General features: G+C 42.3%; 2 protein-coding genes and 1 pseudogene across 9 annotated transcripts in view; all 3 read left to right on the forward strand.

The window, feature by feature from the left end:
* Nucleotides 1-8,620, forward strand: part of STON2 (stonin 2) — a 179,434-nt gene extending 170,814 nt beyond the window's left edge. For 5 of the 6 annotated variants that reach the window (XM_058429870.1, XM_058429868.1, XM_032134787.2 and 2 more), the window contains one exon: nt 936-5,800. In XM_058429870.1, coding sequence (XP_058285853.1) covers nt 936-1,019 — 84 coding nt within the window. In that variant the 3' untranslated portion in view covers nt 1,020-5,800. Of the gene's footprint in view, nt 1-935 lie in introns of all 6 variants that reach the window. The other variant, XM_032134786.2, reaches the window with a different exon arrangement.
* A 507-nt stretch (nt 8,621-9,127) lies between these two features.
* Nucleotides 9,128-9,791, forward strand: LOC116484645 (uracil-DNA glycosylase-like; annotated as a pseudogene).
* Nucleotides 9,792-19,291: 9,500 nt separating this feature from the next.
* The window catches only part of GTF2A1 (general transcription factor IIA subunit 1), a 63,707-nt gene continuing 60,599 nt past the window's right edge, over nt 19,292-22,399 (forward strand). For all 3 annotated transcript variants that reach the window (XM_058429873.1, XM_058429872.1, XM_058429871.1), the window contains exon 1: nt 19,292-19,599. The gene's annotated coding sequence lies outside the window, so the exon portion shown is untranslated. The remainder of the gene's footprint in view (nt 19,600-22,399) is intronic.

Here is a 22,399-nt window from a genome sequence, read left to right on the forward strand (position 1 = left end):
TCAAAGATTAATCTATTAATTTCTTGATAATTACAGCAACAGTATTGTGCAGAAGATGTGGTAAAACTGTAAACATTCCAGGATTTATCAGTTTGGAGGTTTTCTAAGGAGAGAAAGTATTGGAGGTGGCCAGGTGCTGTGGCTCATGGCTGTAATCCCAGACCTTTGGGAGGCCAAGGCAGGTGGATCATTTGAGGTCAGGAATTCAAGACCAGCCTGGCCAATATGGTGAAACCCTGTCCCCACTAAAAATTCAAAAATTAGCCAAGCATGGTGGTGCATGCCTGTAATCTTAGCTACTCTGGAGGCTGAGGCAGGAGAATCACTTGAGCCCGGGAAGTGGAGGTTGCGGTGAGCTGTGAGCCACGATTGCGCCACTGCACTCTGGTCTGGGTAACAGAATGAGACCCTGACTCAAAAAAAAAAAAAAAAAAAAAAAAAGTATTGAGGGGGTACAAACAGTCAATTACAAAGGAATTAATTCATTTGATAAATCTTTGTCGATTGCCCACTGTATTCCTACATTATTGCATAAAATATTGAACAAGATCCTGCCCGTCTTGTGGAGCCCATGGTATAGTGGAGCCAGACAGGTGTGCAAGATACAGTGGAAATATTCACAGAAGTACCTAAGTCTACTTAATAAGTCAAAAATAGCTTCACAGAAGGGGTGACCTTTGACCAAATGTACAAGGCAAAGAATAAGAATTTTCCTGGTGGACCATGAGGGAAAGGGAATTACAGACCAATTAAAGAACATGTGCAAAGAGAGAGACATGAGTACTCAGGGCCAGTAGCTCCAATGTGGCTAAAGCCCAAAATGTTAGCAAAATTATAAGAAATCTCAAAGTACCTAAGGAGTTTTGGTTTATTTATTTATTTGCATGCTTTTTCTCTTCTTTTTGATTTTTATCTCCAACTTCTATTCTTGGCAGGTGGAAATTGAGCAAAAAAAGAGTTTGAAGCCGAACTTTGAAGGAGATGAAATGGAAAATCCCAAGGAGTGTGGAGTGCAGTGACAAAGCCTTGCGGCAAGGAATCCTGATCCCAGAGTCATGATAGGGTGTCTTCCTGAGTAGCTGAAGTTTCAGTCAATACCTGCTGTGGCCACTCCATGTTGGGAACAGTGTACCAGGTCTTTCTGTTTGCAGTTACTTGTATTTTACCAGGAAACCCTGAGAGTGGTGGCTTTTGGAGAGGCTCTTTGATTCTGGTCATGCCTAAAGCACGTGGTTCACCTGACTGTTGGAGCTTACTGTATAATTAAGCCTCCTTGTTTTGTCTCTGCTTATCTCACAGCACTGGTATGTGGTTTGTTGTGACTGTTACAGTCAGGAAAAGAACCTCCCACATCAGTGTTAGCACGATTCTCTTCTGATGTTCATCTGTCACTCGTATAAGTTTCTGGAAAAGGCAGTCTTGAGAAGTTAATTAAGAATCCATCTCTTTCACTCTGTCTAGAAAAGGTTCAGAAAAGGTGCAAAACAAATTTCCTCTTTGGGTCTTACTAGACCTTTTTGAGGTGTCTCCATTCTTTAAATGTTAAGTTTCCAAGACATTTCCCTCCTGGCTCTAGACTGTTTAGATTGGAACACTTTTTCCATCTCTCTAAGGTTTCAGTCACAGGATTTGCTATCCTGAGTCACAACAGACAATGGAAAAAGGCACAATAGGAGACTTTTTAATTCTGTGAATGGACCCACATTCTGCAAATGGCTGTTGAGGGGAAGGCAAAGTTAAGCTTAGTTTTCTTCATTCTGGAGAGAAGAGACATTAAATATAAGATGATGTTCAGTTCAAGAGGTAGATTCAATCTCAGTGAATTCCCAAATTCACACTGAAAAATACAGTCCACTTCTGATTCCTGAAACAAATATATATAATACCTGAGGCATTTGTAAGGGGCGTTTGGGAGTTCTTTTTATACCTCATGACCAATAGACAGTTGCATGTCCCTTTAACCCAACTTTATAGGAAATTTAAGCTGCAAAGATAATTTTTAAAGCTGTTTTAAAATTAAGCTTGAATGAGCTTTCCTCCAAAATTCAGAGTTTGATAATCACAGTATTGGATTGGATTGAAAAGGCATCTCTAGGGTAGAGACATGGAAAAGCCGTATTTTTCTAATGTTGGGAACATTATATCCTGATTCCAAGAGTCAGAACGCTCACTCCATCTTCTTTTTCTTCATCTGTTTCTGGGACAATTAATCTTCTTTTCCTTTATCTGTTCCTACTCACCTCTGCTTCTTATTTGTATCTTAGTGTTTTCTCCCATGAAGAATACAGTGGGGGGACAGAAAGCACACTTTATTGGATTTGTAGATGATGCAGAAATGAATAATATCTCCAGTTTTTGGCTGATGGATTCAAGATTAATGTATTCAATGAACAATCATTGGAGTCTAAATATGTACTGACACTGGGATATAGAAATAGTTACAGTATTTTGAAATATCTGAACTAAGACTGAAAGTAAAAGGATGATTGAATAGGCATTAATGAGAAACCCTATATTCTGGGTTTTTAAAATGCAGCCCTCTAAGTACAGAGTGGAGTGTGTGTTTGTGGATATGTGTGTTTATGTGTGTGGTGTTGATGGGAATGGTGTTAGGAAGACCTGGTTTCACAGTAGTTTATAGAGAAATATTTCCTTACAGAAATGGAGGTTCAGTGTTGAATCAGAAATATATCATGGCTATTCACAAAGCTAATGTATTCAGCTGGTGTTAATAAAAGCCTTGCATGCTTTTATTAACCCTCCATCTAGTCCATATCTAAATGGAGGGTTGAGTTCAATTATGGGTATCATATTTTAAGAGAGACATTAATTAAGTTGATTGTGTCCACAGGCACGTGACCAGGGTTGTAAAGGGTCTGATGATGCAAGAACAAGGGAGTAGCTTCCCTGAAGGAACAGAAGGTATAGCTGGAAAGGGAATGCAGACAAGGAGGGAATGATACAATAGCTGCCTAGAAATTTCTGTTGAGCTATAAAAAGGAAGAGGAATTAGGCTTACTCTATGTAGCTTCAAAGGGCAAAGATAAGAACAAAGAGGAACTTTACAGGTGACAAATGTTTGCTTCAATATAAGGAAGAATTTTCTAATAAGAGTTGTTCTAAAGAGGAATAGACTTAAGTTAGTAAAATTTCCTGTTCCTGTGAATGCCCAACGGTTAAAATAACCACCTATCCCACATGCTGTGAAAGGGAATCTTACATTGGATTTGGTCTATGTCTACCAAGATTCCTTCTAAATATAGGTTTAGTCTCAATAGTAATAAGACTCTCTAACTTCCTTTGTCTTTTTCTTCATAAGTGGTTTTTCATGCTCTTTGAAATACTGGAGTTCCTTTGAGGTTTTTGTCAAGGAATTTCAAAGCATATCTCTTCCCCTGTTGTACTAAAGGCTTTTGAGATTGATTCCTCATAGAACATCTAAGTCGACTGGAGAGTTGGCAAGGGAAATGAAGCTCATCCCAGCACCCTCCTTAGTCACTCAGGCTTAGCACTCTGTCAAGATCTCTGCCTCATCTGCTAGCATCACATGTGGATTGCTTGTTGGAGCTTATTTCCCGCGCCCCCACACCCCACCATGGTAAATTCTCATTTCCTGTGTACATGCACCTGGAGTTTTTTTTCTTTTTTAACCAAGAGTTGGGAAAAATCCCTTCTATGCTATCTATATTCTGCAAGCAAATTATTATTATTATTATTATTGTTGTTGTTGTTGTTGTTGTTGAGACAGAGTTTCGCTCTTGTCGCCCAGGCTGCAGTGCAATGGCGTGATCTCAGCTCATTGCAACCTCTGCCTCCCGAGTCTCCTGCCTCAGCCTCCTGAGTAGCTGGGATTACAGGCGCCCACCACCATGCACCACTAGTTTTTGTATTTTTAGTAGAGATGGGGTTTCACCATGTTGGCCAGGCTGGTCTCGAATGCCTGACCTCAGGTGATAAGCCTGCCTCAGTCTCCCAAAGCTCTGGGATTACAGGCGAGAGCCGCCATGCTGGACCCACAAATTATTATTAATTTTTAAAAACCTAACATCTTAATTTCATCAAATTTGTTTTCCCTCTACTGTTTTTAGGAAACTGATTATGGGTAGCATTTAGGGGTTTGGGGATAATAATACTATATATTTTTAGATGTAATGAGTGTTTTACTAGGTTTAAATAACTTCTATAGAAAACACAAGTGGGCAAATTAACTATGTAATAACCTACATAGAAAACAGTTGGGCAGATTACCTGTGGATATGCAGATTCTACTTTTGCCACCCTGGACCTGGACTTTTTATTTTTTTTGTGTGGTCACAAATAATCTTTGTTATCAATAATGTGAAAATATTAAAAATGAATTCATTTTACCAGTACATAGTATTACTCTTGGAACATAAATTAGATACCATGTGGTATCAAGAGCTGTGGTTTCTTTTGAGCCTAGGGCCTGCTTTTTGACTTTACAGCAAAAAGATAAGAAATGTACTCATTATGACATGTCAGACAAGACAATGTGAGGCACTTTGTGGGGAGACCATTAGATCCCCCTTGTCTGCTCTTGCAGACATAGTACTAGTTATTCCTTATCAAAAGTTTGCATTTCATTCATATTAAATATTATCTGGACAGTTTCATTTTTTTCTATTTGGCTCTTCCCTTACTGTGCCTTCCTGCATTATTGGCAGGGTTCATAATCCTTGAGAACATTGTTTGATTTAAAATATTTTTTATTTGAAATGAGACTGATTTCTATTCAAATCCAATGGCTGGGAGTAAGAGTTTATTTCCCTAGAAACTTATGTTTCTGAGAAATGGGATCCATGAAAGCAAGGACTGTATATAATTTTTTGTGTTTCCAACACCTAGCATAAAGCTTGGAATATAATAGGGTTCAGCCACCTTAAATGCTTGCCGGTAGGGCAAACGTATACTCATGAAATAAAGGAAGATGAGTATGTATTCAATAAATGTTTGCTGAAAGAATACTGACCCTGAGACTCGAAGGCTACCTAACCCTTACTTATCATCAAATACTCATAATAAAGCCAGCAAGCATGCTTTTATTTCCTGAAGGACTTAAATAATTTTGCTTTCCTTTTATTCCTGCCTCCAGAGTCAAGTAATAAAACCTGTCAGCACTTAGGCACTTAATATGCTGCTGAATTTGAACTACAATGTACCTCATTCACATTGAAAAACATTTTTGTGCCCCAAAGCATAGTAGCATAGATGCTGTCCATAGTCCCGGTGATTGATTGCTTTGTTCCTGCAAGTCAAACAGATCTATGAGCCTGAGCCTTGCGCATTTCAATGGTCAGTAGGAAAAGAAAGCATTTGATAGAGTGCACAACCAGTCTTCATGCAGTGGGTCTTTGTTCTTCCAGCACTAACCGCTGACCGTTACTGTGCATTTATTTTGTCACCACAGTAAGATGGAGATCTGAGATAGTAAGGAAGGTCAAAATTTGTGAGATAAAATCATGATTTTAGAGGTGATATATATTTCACCATAAGTTTAGTGGTGGGAAAACAGAATGAGCTGAAGTTTTTTCTTAAAAGCCTTGGGAATATTAAATTGGTTTAAGTAGGAAGCACTAACCATCCAACCTGCTTATAGAAATTATCCCAGTTGGAATGGTAACTTTAACTATTCTAAAAATGAGGATTATATGTTAATTCCAGCATATCTAGACCTTAGTCAGGGATGTCCAATCTTTTGGCTTCCCTGGGCTACATAGGAAGAAGAATTGTCTTGGGTCACACATAAAATACACTAACAACAGCTGATGAGCTTTAAAAATGTGGCCAAAAAATAGCATTTTCTTTTCTTTTCTTTTCTTTTCTTTGAGATGGAGTCTCAGTCTGTCACCCAGGCTAGAGTGCAGTGGCACAACATGGGCTCACTGCAACCTCTGCCTCCCGGGTTCAAGTGATTCTTCTGCCTCAACCTCCCGAGTAGCTGGGACTACAGGCATGCGCCACCATGCCTGGCTAATTTTTGTATTTTTAGTAGAGATGGGATTTCACTATGTTGGCCAGCTAGTCTTGAACTTCTGAGCTTAGGTGATCCACCCACCTTAGCCTCCCATAGTGCTAGGATAACAGGCATGAGCCGCCGTACCTGGCCAAAATAGCATAATGTTTTAAGAAAGTTTACGAATTTGTCTTGGGCCACATTCAAAACCGTCATGGGCCAAGGGTTGGACAGGCTAGCCTTAGGTCATGTCCAGAATGCAATTTAACAGGAATTTCAAACAAAAGTAACAAAAAATTAAATCCACAAAAAAAATCATTTTGTAAATGCACTGTCTCACACACTTTACTACCAAGTCCCATTCAAACCATGATGACTCTTCACATAAAATTAGGGCATTGTCATCAAGTTTCTAAAGATGATTTCTAAACATTACCAGGGTCTAAGTGCTAATTCCCCACAAATCACCATTTCTTATCTTGTTTAAATGAGACTGGCTTTAGATATCATGACTCATATTTATAAGGAATTAAACGTGAAGGAGATGTATAAGGCAACCACAAATGTAGAAAACAAATGTATGTATTAGTAATATTCTCCCATGTTATTAACTAAAACAAGAATGTGAGATTTTTACATTTCTTCTAGTGTGCCTTAGCAAATCTGCTGGAGAAAGTCTAGTTGTTTTGAGAATTGAAAAAGAATGTCTCTCTCAACTTGGCAATTCTAAGCCTGTAAAGGCAGAAACTATCCACAGTAATGAGTTTGGTAGTGCTTGGAGAGAGGCAAATGATCATTGGATGTAACAAAAGCTATAAGAGAACAGACTAAAAAGAGAATTTCAATATGAAAAAGTAAAATCTAGAGAGATGACAAATCAGCATTCGGTACCAAGCCTCAAAATACTTGAACTAGAAGCCATCTCTTAAAATTAAAAGTAAGAAGCTCTAGGAAAAATAAAGATTGCATAGTAAAAAGGGATAGACGGCAGGATTAATTCAACTCAACAAATATTTATCAAATGTCTACTCTGGTCAGGTGCTGTGTTAGCAGCCAGCTTCCCTAAAGGGAGGAAAGGCTAGACACGAGGACATTGAGGATTGTTTATTTAAAGTCACTCATAGGCATGCCATAGTGGATTTATTAAGGGGGAATTGGGGTTTCTGTGAATCTTTAAAGGACATAGCCATGGAGACAATCACTATGTTAAGTAAGTTGCTGTTTTCCCAATTGGGCTTCAGTTTCCTGAGACAAAAAAGTGAGGAAGTTGGATTAATTGTTTCTTCTAGTCATTTCCAGCTCTAAAGTTATGGGTTATTTTACAAAATATCCATTGGTGCCACCTTTCAGTGACTCTTCTTATGTTTATAAGAACCAAGAAATTTAAATTTTAAAGATTGGAAAAATCACCTAGTCCATCTTTTTCCTTTTCACAATTTTTTTTTTTTTTATCATTTCCCCAGACAACAGAAACAGACAACCTTCCAAATCCTCTATTTTGTAGTTGCCTTCCACACACAGACTTAAAAAGAGGATCAAAGAGGGTGGTGAAGATCAGGTAGAATGCTTCTTTGGAAGTTCCACTGGCATCATCCATCAGAACAATGGTGTTAGTGTGAAGAGGCACAGACAGGTCTCCAAAATAGATGTTAGGATTTGGGTGCTACTTGACACAGAAGTAGGTCTAACCCTCCAAGTACTGGGGATGCTAGGATAATCAATGAGGTATATATATAGTCTTATGTCATTTTGTATAAAATATTGTGAAAATTAAGGAGGACACTCAGTAAACATCCTGGGACTATTTGTAAGTTATGGCAAAACCAGATGAGAGAAAAGAGACAGTCCCCTCTGCATCCTCATTGTCTCTTAGTAACATCAAATTGTAGTTAAAAAAAAATTTTAAACTATGTACAAGCTACAAAATAGCATCTCTTTTGTGGTATGTTTGAGTGTGTAATTTTAGTTTCTTTTCTGGTTGTACTTGTGGTAGTCAGATGTGTTGGATTGATTCCAACTGGACAGAGTAAGGAATTCCAGCATCCTCTTCCTGCTTGCTCGTGTTCCCCCACAGATCAAACCCTCAATTCTAGTTGGGGATGCTGTCTAGCCCCACACTGTGACTGAAGCCTTAAGCACTGTTGCGCCTCCATGTGCTTTGGATCAGCAACCCCAGTGGTATTCTACAAGAGCATTCTGGGAAAGCAGATGTATAGTCAGGTCCCAACAGCAAACTGCTGGGTGTGAGAGTTCTAAAGTATAGGGGTGAGGGAGGAGAAGGATATGAACTCCTGTGACCTTAAGCCAGCATTCATTTAACTTTCATGTCTACTTGACAAAAGAACCTGGAGAAAACTACCATATTCAAGAGATTAATCAAAATCAGTGTTTCAGCCAGGCGGTGACAGAGAAGCACCATTCCTCACCCTCCATTCTTGTAATGTCTGTAATAAATTTCAGTGCGTCAGAATGGATGAATCCAAGCTCCAGTGAATGATTCAGCTGATCCAAGCCTTGCATTTTCCATCATTCATCATCCATTCTCATTCAGTGTAACCTCTTGCACTATTGTGGTTAATTTTATGTAAAACCAGTTTATGGTTTTTTTTTTAATACGTGCCTATGTAATAAAGTCTACACACTGGCTATCTGTAGAGGTGAGGTTTTGTTTTTAGTTGTTCTACTGATTATATCCTTTTTTGAGCTATGAAAATGAATTATTAATAAAAAAATTTTGAACAAAGTGTCACTATGCCAAATTTAATGAAGTCAGACATATGAAAAGTAATGCTTATTAATATAAGGCCAATCACCTAGCTTATATGGTTAGTGATCATAAGCTGACAAATTAACAAATGACTTGTTTAATTATCCTAGTTAAATTTGTCATAGATATAATTTAGTCAATTCAAGGTAGGCTGGCTGGACCCAGTGGCTCATGCCTGTAATCCCAGCACTTTGGGAGGCTGAAGTGGGTGGATCATGAGGTCAAGAGATTGAGACCGTCCTGGCCAACATGGTGAAACCCCATCTCTACTAAAAATACAAAATTAGCCGGGTGTGGTGGTGCATACCTGTAATCCCAGCTACTCAGGAGGTCGAGGCAGGAGAATCGCTTGAACCCGGGAGGCGGAGGTTGCAGTGAGCCGATGTTGTGCCCACAACGTACCTGTGGTCTTTGGTGAGAGTTGGAAGAAACACCTCAATGGAGAGTTTGGAAAACTGTATTCTATAAAACAAATGGGATTTGTTGCAGAAGAAAGAAGACATTACACTGTTTATCCTCCCCAACACCAAGTCTTCACCTGGACCCAGATGTGTGACATAGGAGGTGTGGAGGTTGTCATCCTGGGACAGGATCCATATCACAGACCCTATCAAGCTCACGAAGCTGCTTTAGTGTCCAAAGACCTGTGCGATCTCTGCCTAGTTTGGAAAACGTGTATGAAGAGCTGCCTGCAGACAGATGGTTTTGATCATCCTGGCCATGGAGATTTATCTGGGTGGGCCAAACAAGGTGTTCTATTCACCATCTTCACTGTGCAGATCCATCAAGCCAATTCTGAGAGAGGCTGGGAGCACTTGCCAATGCAGTTGTGTCCTGGCTAAATCCGAACTGAATGGCCTTGTCTTCTTGCTCCGGGCTCTTAGAAGGAGGGCAGTGCCACTGATAGGAGGTGGCACTGTGTACTGCAGGTGGCTCATCTCTTCTGGTTGTTGGCGTATAGAGAGTTCTTTGGATGTAGACACTTATTCCAAGACCAATGAGCTGCTGCAGAAGTCCAGCCAGAAGCTCACAGACTAGAAGGAGCTGTGATCCTCAACTGAGGGGTGGTCTGTCTCCATTGGTGGTTTTTGAGAAGCTGCTGTTAAAGTATTTGTCATTTATGAAGTCGAATTGAAGATTTCTGAATTAATTCTTAAGTACTTTGCGTAAGAGGGCAAAGCTTCCATTAAAACAAACAGCCATGAAGCAGGCTGCCCGGGAATGGCAGCTTTATCCAGCCAGATACAGCAAAGGCTACTCTTTGACCAAATGTCTTTCTCTGCAACATGGCTTCAGCCCAAAATATGCAAACTTCTCAGAAGATAGGTGAGGTCAAATATTCACTTGGCTGTCTTCACCACCTTTACTTTTATGTTTAAGGGGGGAGATTGCACTTTTTGGTACAGCCCTAGTATTGTACCTGCTGCTACTAGGTTTTGCCTGGTTAGACTTCCAGTTACAAGGTGTTTGGGTGTTTTTGCTTAGAAAGGAACCCTTTTCAGTGCTGGGCGTGGTGGCTCACGCCTGTAATCCCAGCACTTTGGGAGGTCAAGGCAGGCGGATCATGAGGTCAGGAGATCAAGACCATCCTGGCTAACACGGTGAAAACCTGTCTCTACTAGAAAAAAATATACAAAAAATTAGCCGGTCGTGGTCCTGGGTGCCTGTAGTCCCACCTGCTCGGAAGGCTGAGGCAGGAGAATGTTGTGAACCTGGGAGGCAGAGCTTGCAGTGAGCCAAGATCGTGCCACTGCACTCCAGCCTGGGGGACAGAGCGAGACTCCATCTCAAAAAAAAAAAAAGAAAGGAACCCTTTTCCCAGCCTGGCTGGCATTCCAGTCCCAGCCAGGCACACTGCCCCCTTGATCATTTAAGGAGCCCTCAGGCCCCTCCATAAAGGGAGCATGAGGCTGTTCTGCAGGTTTCCAGAAATCTAGCCCAGAAATCAGGGCTCCATTTCCTGATTGTAGGGGAGGTGAAGTTTCCTAAGGAATAGTCCGTGGTATGAGCCTTAACAGATAGACAGGGGCTGAGAAAAGTGACCTGGGTCTTGTTATTCTTCGGTTGTTTTATGGAATAAGCAGTGGAATTTGAACAAGGAAGAGGAGAAAAGGCATTTTTCTTAAATGCGGGGGTGAGCTTCTCCTAGAGTTATCTTGAGTTGGGGTTTTTAAGGCAGCACAAACTGCCAAATGCTGTTTTTTTGTGGACTGCAATCACTTTGCGATATTTTTTCAGCAACACTGAAAAGTTTTAGTTTTTTAAAAAAATACTTATGCAAATATGTATATATTTTCGCAATTCGTTTTCTATCTTATTTTATTTTTTTTTGAGACAGAGTCTCTCTCTGTTGCCCAGGCTGGAGTGCAGTAGCGTGATCTCGGCTCACTGCAACCTCTACCTGCCAGATTCAAGCGATTCTCCTGCCTCAGCCTCCCAAGTAGCTGAGATTACAGGTGCGCACTACCATGCCCAGCTAATAAAAAATAATTTGTATTTTTAGTAGAGACAGGGTTTCACCATGTTGGCCAGGCTGGTCTTGAACTCCTGACCTCAGGTGATCCACCCACCTCGGCCTCCCAAAATGCTGGGATTACAGGCGTGAGCCACTGCCCCCGGCCTCCAATTGGTTTTTTAGGAGACAGTCTTTATTGTTCCTGCACCTCCATCCTTGATCTTGTTACTGATGCTGTTTTGCTGTTAGCTGGGTTAGAGTTAATCCTGTGCTAGTTTGGTAATAAAAGACTGTTGAAGTTTTTTTTGTTTTTTTTTTTTTTAACTGAGTATCAGACATTCTTCTTTCTTCTATTTCTAAAAATTTTTTCAAGACAGAGTCTCACTCTATCACCCAGGATGCAGTGAAGTGGCATGATCACAGCTCACTTCAGCCTTGACCTCCTGGGCTCAAGTAACCCTGCCACCTCAGACTCCCAAGTAGATGGGACTACAGGTGACATCTGGCTAATTTTAATTTTTATTAATGGTAGAGATGGGGATCTTACTATGTTGCCCAGGCTGGTCTCAAACTCCTGGGTTCAAGCAATCCTCCCACCTTGGCCTCCCAAAGTACTGGGACTACAGACGCGAGCCACCATGCCCAGCCCCATTCCTCCTCCTAAAGTTCATTGAACATACCGTACAGAGAAAATCCCTTTCAAACATCTTTCTCCTTTGGCCCTAGCCTGAGTAAATGGGCTAAGTCCTCAAGTTCCAGACCATTGTCTCTTTAACTGCCAGAGGAAAACTGAAAACTCTTCTGAAAATCTCATCTTTAATGGGGATTAAATTCTAAAGTAAACACTATTGAAAATAACATAAATTGCCCATAAAGTAGACTAATGGAGTCTTCCTTAATGAAAGTTGCTCTATTTTTTAGTACATTCTCACAAGGCTATAAAGAACTACCTGAGGTCAGGCACAGTGGCTCATGCCTATAATCCCAGTACTTTGGGAGGCTGAGGTGGGCTGATTGCTTGAGGCCAGGAGTTCAAGACCGGCCTGGCCAACCCACGTCTACTAAAAATACAAAAACTAGATGGGTGTGGTGGCACGTGCATGTAATCCCAGCTACTCAGGAGGCTGAGGCACAAGAATCACTTGAACCCAGGAGGCAAAGATTGCAGTGAGCCAAGATCATGCCACTGCACTCCAGCCTGAGTGAGAGAGAGACTCCGTCTCAAAAAAACAGAACCACCTGAGACTGGGTCATTTATAAAGAAAAAAGGTTTAATTGACTCACAGTTCAGCAGACTGTATGGAAGCATGGCTGGGAGGCCTCAGGAAACCTACAATCTTACAATCATGGCAGAAGGCAAAGAGGAAGCAAGCATGTCTTAGCATGGTAGAGCAGGAGAGAGCACTAAGCAGGAAGTGCTACACACTTTTAAACAAGCAGATCTTGTGAGACCTCACTCATTATCATGAGAATAGCAAGGGGAAAATCCCCCTGCCATAATCCAGTCACCTCCCACCAGGCCCCTCCTCCAACACTGAAGATTATAATTCAACATGAGATTTGAGTGGGGACACGAGCCAAACCTTATTGTTCTATGGCCCTCAATTAATTTTTCAGTTTCTTCCTTGATATTGACAGAGTAATCACCAAGTAAATCCCAGCCACCTGAACAATGTGTTCCAGTTCTTGGTTAGTGTGGGGAAGTGAGTAAAATGAGTCACACAATTAGAAATTCTGAGTTTTACCAACGTGAATTGACTGTTTCTGACTTGACATCATCCTTCACAGACCCACTGAGTGGAATGGCAGACAAAATAACTTGATGGGAGGTAAAATGAGTCTCCATTATATGCCACCTTTATTATGCAAAGTAATTTTTAGTTCATTCCATCTTATCCTGTCATGGACCCATTGAAGAATTTTTACAAACAGAAGAGAAATCTGCCTTAAATCTCCAAAAAAGAGCTAACAAAAACTCACAATTTTCTTAGCGGTCTCAAAAGTTACAGATAAAATTTTCAGAAAGCATTAAGGTCCAAATACCTATAGTTTCCTGCCCTGCCACAGTCTAGGTCAATGGACAGGAACAGGATACAATCTATTCTCCACCTATGGAAAGCAAACCCACTGGGTCATGACCTTCTCTCCCCTCTTTTCCTCCCCCCTCCTTTACCCTCTTTCGTCTCTTCTCTTCTTCACTAACAGGCATGAAGTCCTGAGAGCCTAGACTAACCTGGTGGCAGCGGCAGAGAAAGGGACATATCTTAGAGATCTGAAACAGTCTCCAATTCTATCTGCCTAGGTCGATTGCTTTTTGCCCACACTCCTATTGCATATCTCATTGGTTGCCTTTAATACTTGTGTGCTGCTTTTTAATGTTTTATATTTATTAGATTTGTCCTCCTGATTAAAAAAGCAATAGTTAATTAAGAGAATTGGCTTTCTCCGTGTGTGGCAAAGTATACCAAAAATAATATGAATCAGCAAACACAAATCAATATACAATTAAAAATGACTGAAATTTAATTTTGCATTCTAATAAAACTTGCTTGTAATCGCTTGAAGTCAATCCCCTGCTTCCATTACTGGGGATCTGCAGTCTGGAAAGTCTTCTCCCTACTGTTGCTTTTCTTTCTCTTTGCAGCTCCAAGGTTAGTGCTGTCAGGAGTGCTGCAAGCATGTTTCCTTCTAATTTGCTAGCAGTAAAAAATCTATCCCCTTTTACTCAGTACACTTCTGTAAGGAGAAATAGGAAAAACACCAAAGTACTTTTCCCCATTCTTACTCAGTTCCTCAATGCAACAGTTCTGACACCAACTCTAGAAATAGAAAAAAAACAACACAAGACATATTTTTCCTGTTCTCTACTCTCACACAGTCACTCAGCACTTCTGGCACCAGGTGTGTGGGAGTTTTTCGCCAGAAATCAAGCAATTCTGCAGTGGATTCTGCAGCAGATTCTCTAGCGGACAGCAGCCGGGTGTCCTCCAGTTCACGATCCACCTGGAGTGAACGGGCAATTCTGACACTATCTACCTGGAGATAGCATCATATCTCACGGGTTGAGGGGCTTAGTCCCCAACATGCCCTCCACTTCAGATGCCATGGATTGTGGCCTGTGCTTGTTTCTGACTAACTGGTTATAAATAGGGGTTTTTAGTACTCCTTGCTGGGTTTCAATTAATTTCCTAGAGCAGCTCACAGAACCCAGAAAAACACTGTTTTCTCATGTTTTATAAAGAATATTACAAAGGATACAGACAAATAACCAGATGGAAGAGAGGTATGGGGCAAAGTGTGGGAGAAGGAGGGCAGAGCGTCCATGTCCCTACAGAAACCTCCATATGTTCAGCTCCCTAGAAGCTCTCTGAATCCAGTCCTTTTAGGTTTTTATGGGAGTTTCATCGTGCAGGCATGATTGATTAAATCGTTGGTCTTTGGTGATCAACTCAACCTTCAGCCCCTCTTCCCTCCCTCTGAGATCGGGGTATGAGGCTGAAAGTCTCAACCCTCTAATCATGCCTCAGTCTTTCCAGTAACCAGACCCCACTCTGAAGCTATCTAGGGGCCGCCAGCCACCAGTCATATCATTAGCACCTAAAAGATACCCTTAACAGTCCATATTCTAAGGGTTTTAGAAGCTGTATGTCAGGAAACAGGAAGAAGGCCCAATATTTATTTTACAATATCACAACTAATAAGGGAATGACAATTGCAATGAAAAACAAAGGTTCCGCGCAAAGGAAGAATGCAAGCACTTAGTGACCAGACTGAATGGTGGAACAAAGGAAAAAGAATCAATGATTTAGAAATGCGGAACCTGGTCATGTTTACCCTATAAGTAGCCTATCAAAAACCCTGATGTTTTTCTTAAAAAGTTGCTATTTTGCCACCAAAATACCAAATAAAAAGTTCTATACCAATATATCCTTTCCTAAGATTTTTAAATTATGAACTTGATGAGTACCCAAGACATCAGTCTGCTGCTCAGTTTAGAAAAAGCTAACAAGAAAGTCTATGATTTGTCAATAAAAACATTAAAAAAAACTAAAAGCTGCATAACCAAAGAAAAATAAGAGCAAAACCCCAAGACACCCCACAAAGGTGAACACTTACTTCTTCTTTTATTTTTTGAGATGGAGTCTCATTCCGCCACCCAGGCTGCAGTGCAGTGGCATGATCTCGGCTCACTGCAACTCCCGCCTCCTGGGTTCAAGTGATTCCCCTTCCTCAGCCTCCCAAGTAGCTGGGACTACAAGTGCGCACCACCATGCCCAGCTAATTTTTGTATTTTTAGTAGAGACGGGATTTCACCATGTTGGCCAGGATGGTCTCAATCTCTTGATCTTGTGATCTGCCCATCTTGGCCTCCCAAAGTGCTGGGATTACAGGTGTGAGCCACCACCCTTGGCCAACGCTTACTTCTAAATGAATGAAAGGACCTCGTTTCTACTCAAGGTCCTTGACCCTTTTCCACAAATATTCAAGTAATGGGATTTCTACTTTCAGGTAGACAATGCATCCATTGAGGAATGTTCTCTGTGTCAAGGCAGCATGGTCAAATGGGGGATCGAATTTTGAAGGCAATATTTTTCTCATCTCTGCAACCCAGAATTGAGTTAGGAAAAGCTAACAAGAAAGTCTATGACTTGTCAATAAAAACATTTTTAAAAATTGAAAGCTGCATAACCAAAGAAAAATAAGAGGAAAACCCCAGGACATGCCACAAAGGTGAAGACTTACTTCTAAATGAATGCAAGGACCTCATTTCTACTCAAGGTCCTTGACCCCTTTCCAAAAATATTCAAGTAATGGGATTTCTACTTGCAGGCAGACAGTGCTTCCATCGGGGAATGTTCTCTGAGGCAAGGTAGCATGGTCAAATAGGGATGGAATTTTGAAGGCAATGCTTTTTTCATCTCTGCAACCCAGAATTGAGTTATCTGTGCTTTGAGACATTTTCTTTATAAACCATTTAATGCTTCAATGATGGCAAAGCTAATTCAGCTTCCCAACAGTGTTACCTCTGGAATCCCACCTCAGACAAGAGAGAACTAGGAACAGCAGTAACTGATATATACAAAATACAAAATCCTCTAGATCTTGGCAGTAGATTTTTGGAAGTACTTGTTTCTAGTTAGAAGTATTTTTAATGTGCCCTGATAGATATGGAGACAGTACCTCCAAAAGTTGACCTTCGGAACAATAAGCATCATCCTCATCATCACAGTAACTTGTAGTGGGCCGAGATCATGCCACTGCACTCCAGCCTGGGTGACAGAGCAAGACAGAGCAAGAGCCTTCCTTCTAACTAGTCTCTCCTCTTAAAACATTTTATTTCTTCTAATTAAACATAAGGCACAAAATACATACATTCCACTATAAAACCTCTTATCAAATAAATTTTACATATTTAACATTTAGCCGGTGAGTTCCTCTGCTAGCTCAATGTGCTTTCCTCTACATTACTCAACAGTGACAGCAGCAATGGCCAGCACTCTGCTTTGTTTTATATGAATTACTTCATTTAATCCTTGTAATAACCCTACAAAGGAGGGTTACTAAACATTTTATACCTGTAAATATCCTCATTTTACAGGTATATATATATAAAAAAAAAACTGAAGCACAGAAGGTCAGTTTATTTGCCCATCAGTCATAAAGATAATGGTGGAACTTACTGTCTTTATCTCTGCTTCTAATCTTTGTTTAAGCTCTCATGGTTTTAAGCTCTCTGGTTTTCTGCCACCTACAGGAAGGTTGTGAGTGAGTCAATTCCATTTCAGGTGACAGTTATAACTAGTATCTTCGGAGCACTCTGTCATCTTTAGGAATAATTGCAGAGCAATACAGTAGTAATTCAATAAATGTCTCTAAGCCCCCCATAAGGTTGAAAGGACATAGAGATAAATGAGATATGGTCCCAACCCTCTAGAAGCACCCATTCAGAAGACAGTTTTGATAGCAAATCTACCGTCAGAGCCAAGAGCAACACACTTGACCTCTTTGCTTGAGTTACAAAAGGGCACTCCACTTTCTGGCTGACAAAGCTCCACACCAGAACACAGAGAATATTGCAGGTAGATCAAGAGCTGGATTTTGCTGGGCCAAGTGGCTCATGCCTGTAATCTCAGCACTTTGGGAGGCCAAGGTTAACAGATTGCTTGAGCCTAGGAGTTTGAGACTAGCCTAAGCAACATAGTGAAACCACATCTCTACAAAACATACAAAAATTAGCCGGGCATGGTGGCACATGCCTGTAGTCCTAGCTACTCAGGAGGCTGAGGTGGGAGTATCCCTTGCGCCTGGGAAGTGGAGGCTGTAGTGGGCCGAGATCATGCGACTGCACTCCAGCTTGGGGGACAGAGCAAGACTCTGTCTAAAAAAAAAAAAAAAAAGCTGGATTTCATCTCTGCCTTTATAAAAGAGTCCTTTTATGCAGTGTGAAAACTACACAACAGTCTATGACATCTTCAGTTCTATAGCTGGTACCCAAATTATGAGCTTGTGGAGATCTATTCTTTAAAGATTTGCATGAAAATATTAGATGCATAGAATTTATGGAAACATGAATCCATATGTTAGAAAATATAGGGGCAGTGATGGAATGTTCTGCTATTTCATTTTAATCCCAGTATCAATAAAGGGTAAGAAAACAGATAAGCCTGTGGGAAACAATAAGGTATCTGAGAGGAAAAAAAGAGGAGCAACAAACGGAAAACCAAAACCAGTGAAGAGGGAATGACTGAAGGCCCTATGGAGAATGAGCACATCCTTAATCTTGAAACTTTAGGAAAAGGTAATATGTCTATTGTAAGCAAGTACATACAGAAATGTTCCTAGGAATGACTTTGGGAGGCTGGGCCACATCTGCATATTCCAGCAATGACTATTTCACCTTTGCTTATAAAGCTGCATTTGTCATGAGACCACAGTATTCTTGGCCACTCTATAATATTACCCTCATCAACAAAAACAAAAATCATTTAGGGAATTCTTTTTTTTTTTTTTTTTTTTGAGACGGAGTCTCGCTCTGTCACCCAGGCCGGAGTGCAGTGGTGCGATCTCAGCTCACTGCAGTCTCCGCCTCCTGGGTTCAAGCGATTCTCCTGCCTCAGCCTCCTGGGTAGCTGGGACTACAGGCATGTGCCACCACGCCTGGCTAATTTTTAGTAGAGACGGGGTTTCACTATGTTGGCCAGGCTGGTCTCGAACTCCTGACATTGTGATCCGCCCACCTCGGCCTCCCAAAGTGCTGGGATTACAGGCGTGAGGCATGGCGCCCGGCCTAGGGAATTCTTAAGATTAGCAAAATAATTAGTCTTAACTACTAAGCAGTACACATTAAAACTTGAAAATATTGTCTTTCTTGCCCTCAAAATGAATTACATTTAAGAAGATAATGTAGGCCGGGCATGGTGGCTTACGGCTGTAATCCCAGAATTTTGGGAGGCCGAGGCAGGTGGCTCATTTGAGGTCAGGAGTTCAAGACCAGCCTGGTCAACATGGCAAAACCCCATCTCTACTAAAAATACAAAAATTAGCCGGGCGTAGTGGCGAGCGCCTGTAATCCCAGCTACTCGGGAGGCTGAGGCAGGGAGAATTGCTTGAACCCGGGAGGCGGAGGTTGCAGTGAGCTGAGATCACACCAGTGCACTCCAGCCTGAGCAACAGAGCGAGACTCCATCACAAAAAAAAAAAAAAAAAAAAAGAGAAGAAGACAATGTATAATGCAAGGTATAGATAACAAGTGCTAAATAAATGGTGCTAAAATTATGGATTTTGGAAATGCAGGGAGAAATCAAATTACCTCTTACAACCAGGGTAAAGACTGAGAGAAAGGATGTGCTTTCAGCTAGCTCATGAAAGAAAGGGTGCCACTTCAAAAGGCAGAGCAAGGCAGGGTGAAGGAAGGAAGTACATTCCAAGTAAAGAGAACACTATGATGTAATAAAGGAGGCAGAATTAAGTGTTAAGTGGTGGATTTAGAGAAAATCAGTATATCTGTTTGACAAGAATAGTAGAAATAATAAAAGTGCCTAACTATGGCAGACTGTGTTCTCCCAAAATGAATGCAGTGAACAGCAATATTTTCAGTTTCACATGTTATTTCTTCTATCCGCCATCAAATGGTGGGGTCTCTTTCCCATCTCTTTAATCTGGGTTATGACTGGTTTATGTCTGTTTCAACTGAGAAAGTATAGTAGAAGTGATGCTATGTGACTTCTAAGTCTAGGTCATAAAGGATATAGCTTCTGCCTGGCTCTCTCTTAGGACATTCACCTTTGGAACTCAGCCATCATGTGTGAGGGAGCCCAGGCCACATGGAGAGGCTACATGTAGGTGTTCCAGTTGACAGTCCCAGCGAAAGTCTCAGCCGACAGCCCGAATCAACCAAAACACGTAAGTACGTGAACCTGCAGATGATTCGGCCCTCAGACTCAGTGTCTTCCAGCTGAGGCACCAGATACCAAAGAACCGAGACAAGCCATTCCCTCTGTGCCCTATCCAAATTGCCAATCCACATAATCTGTGAGCTTAATAACTGGTTGTTTAGGCCAATAATTTTGGGGGTAATTTATGACATAACCATAATAACTGGAACACTAATATCAACTGAGTAATGACCATATGCCATGTTCTGTGTTTGATGCCTTATATTTTATATCAGTTAGCTATTTCTGTGTAACAAATCACCCCAAATCTCAGTAGCTTACAAAACAGTTATTTCTCTACTATAGGTCACACATCTGTGAGTCTATTAGAGGTTGGCTGACCTAGACTGGGCTCACTCTGGTGTCTAAGTGTTGGCAGGCAGCTCTGCTCCAGGCCATGTGTGGCTGGGGCATCTAAGCTAGGACAGATCTGCTTTATGTGTCTCTCATCCTCCTCTAGGAACCAGCAGGCTTGTCTGGTCACTTTCATGGGGAAGAATGAGAGTGGAAACACATAAAGCTTTTGAGGCCTAGGCTTAAAAATGGCACACTATCTGGCCAGGTGCGGTGGCTCACACCTGTAATCTCAGCACTTTGGGAGGCTGAGGCAGGTGGATCACCAGAGGACTGGAGTTCGAGACCAGCTGACCAACATGGTGAAACCCCATCTCTACTAAAAATACAAAAAATTAGCTGGGCATGGTGGCACATGCCTGAATCCCAGCTACTTGGGAGGCTGAGGTAGGAGAATTGCTTGAACCCGGGAGGCGGAGGTTGCAGTGAGTTGAGATTGCGCCATTGCACTCCAGTCTGGGCAAAAAGAGCACAACTCCATCTCAAAAAAGAAAAAAAAAAAAAAAAAAGCACACTATCACTTCTCCCACGTTCTATTGGCCAAATCAAGTTACATGGCCAGACCCAGAATAAAGAGGTAGGAAAACATACTCCACCTATTTAGTGTACTATGGAGTCACAAGGAAAGAGTATGCACTTAGGGAGGGGTAAAGAATTGGAGCCAGGGCCGAGCGTGGTGGCTCATGCTTGTAATCCCAGCACTTTGGGAGGCCGAGGCAGGTGGATCACCTGAGGTCAGGAGTTCAAGACCAGCCTGGCCAACATGGTGAAACCCCATCTCTACTAAAAAAATACAAAAAATTAGCCGAGCATGGTGCAGACGTCTGTAATCCCAGCTACTCGGGAGGCTGAGATAGGAGAATCACTTGAACCCGGGAGGCAGAGGTTGCAGTGAGCTGAGATTGTGCCACTGCACTCCAGCCTGGGCAACAAGGCGAGACTCCAAAAAAAAAAAAAAAAAAAAAAAAGAATTGGAGCCAGGAGTAATGTCAGCAAGATGGCTGACTAGAGACACCTGCTGCTTGTCCCTCCCAACAAGAAAAGCCCAAGGCAATGAATAAACAGCTCACTTTGACTGGAGTGTCGAAGCGAGAGCACTGGAGTACAGTGGGGGAGTGGGATGAATCTTCGGTGATAGAAGTCCGGAAGAGCAGCATGGAGGCACCTGGCCTCTACAGCCCCATTTGCTCTTCCAAAATTGGATTGGCCTGAAGACAGGAGGGACTTCCTGTTGTGGAGAAAAGGTAAGCAGATCCCCACCAGCCTTCATTGTCTTGACAAACACCCATAGTACTTTCTACAGGAGAACCCCACAGTTCTCACAAGCCCTGAGCCCAGTTTGGAGAGCTGCTGGGAATTCATGCAGCTGCACTGCCTTGGATTAGGAGTGTAAGGTGTGCACTCCCCACCCCCACCCACTCCCTGTGAGCAAAGCTGCTGCAGCATAGCCCCATCTTGACAGCAGAGCCACCTGTGGAGTGCACCCTCCTCCCAGGGTCAGCAGCCACCCCAGCACTGGGGCTCCATTTTCATTACGCCAAGCCCACAAGGGTAGCTGGATGCCACAGCCCTAGCTGTGCAGAGCTTGGGCCCAGGATCAGCTGTAACTCTGGTCCTGCAAAGCAGGGAAACCAATTCCCACCACCATACATCCAGCTAGAGAAACAGTCTGCCAGAGGCCGGGCGCGGTGGCTCACGCTTGTAATCCCAGCACTTTGGGAGGCTGAGGCGGGCGGATCACGAGGTCAGGAGATCGAGACCACGGTGAAACCCCGTCTCTACTAAAAATACAAAAAATTAGCCGGGCGTGGTGGCAGGTGCCTGTAGTCCCAGCTACTCGGAGAGGCTGAGGCAGGAGAATGGCATGAACCCGGGAGGTGGAGCTTGCAGTGAGCCGAGATCGTGCCACTGCACTCCAGCCTGGGCGACAGAGCGAGACTCCGTCTCAAAAAAAAAAAAAAAAAAAAAAAAAAAGAAACAGTCTGCCAGTCTCGCCCAGGGCAAACTGTCCATGAGCTAGCCAAACCAGTGTGTGTCCTCCCACATATGGGAGCTGAGATGCCCCAGGCCAGCAGAGTGGCTACACTAGAACTAGCCCTGCAGCACCCCTGCCCCCAGTAGTCATGCTCCTGACCTGCCCAGTGGGCCTGTGTCTCCGATAAGAGCTTAAGAAAGAGTCCTATAGGTCACTACTGGTGGCACGTCTCCAGGGCAGCCAAGCAGCCAAGAACCCATAACCCGGACTTAAAAAGCAGCTCCGCAGGCTGCCCCTTGTGGGCGTGCCCCTGAGCCAGCTGAGCAGCCATGCACTTGAATCCCAGACCTGAGAAACAGCCCTGTGGGCTACCCCTGACAGTCATCCCCCAGGACAACTGACCAGCTGTGTGTCCGTGTCCTAGATTGAGAAACAGCCC

This window comes from Hylobates moloch, unplaced genomic scaffold, assembly GCF_009828535.3.
Source record: "Hylobates moloch isolate HMO894 unplaced genomic scaffold, HMol_V3 SCAFFOLD_16, whole genome shotgun sequence".
Taxonomy (NCBI): Eukaryota; Metazoa; Chordata; class Mammalia; order Primates; family Hylobatidae; genus Hylobates; species Hylobates moloch.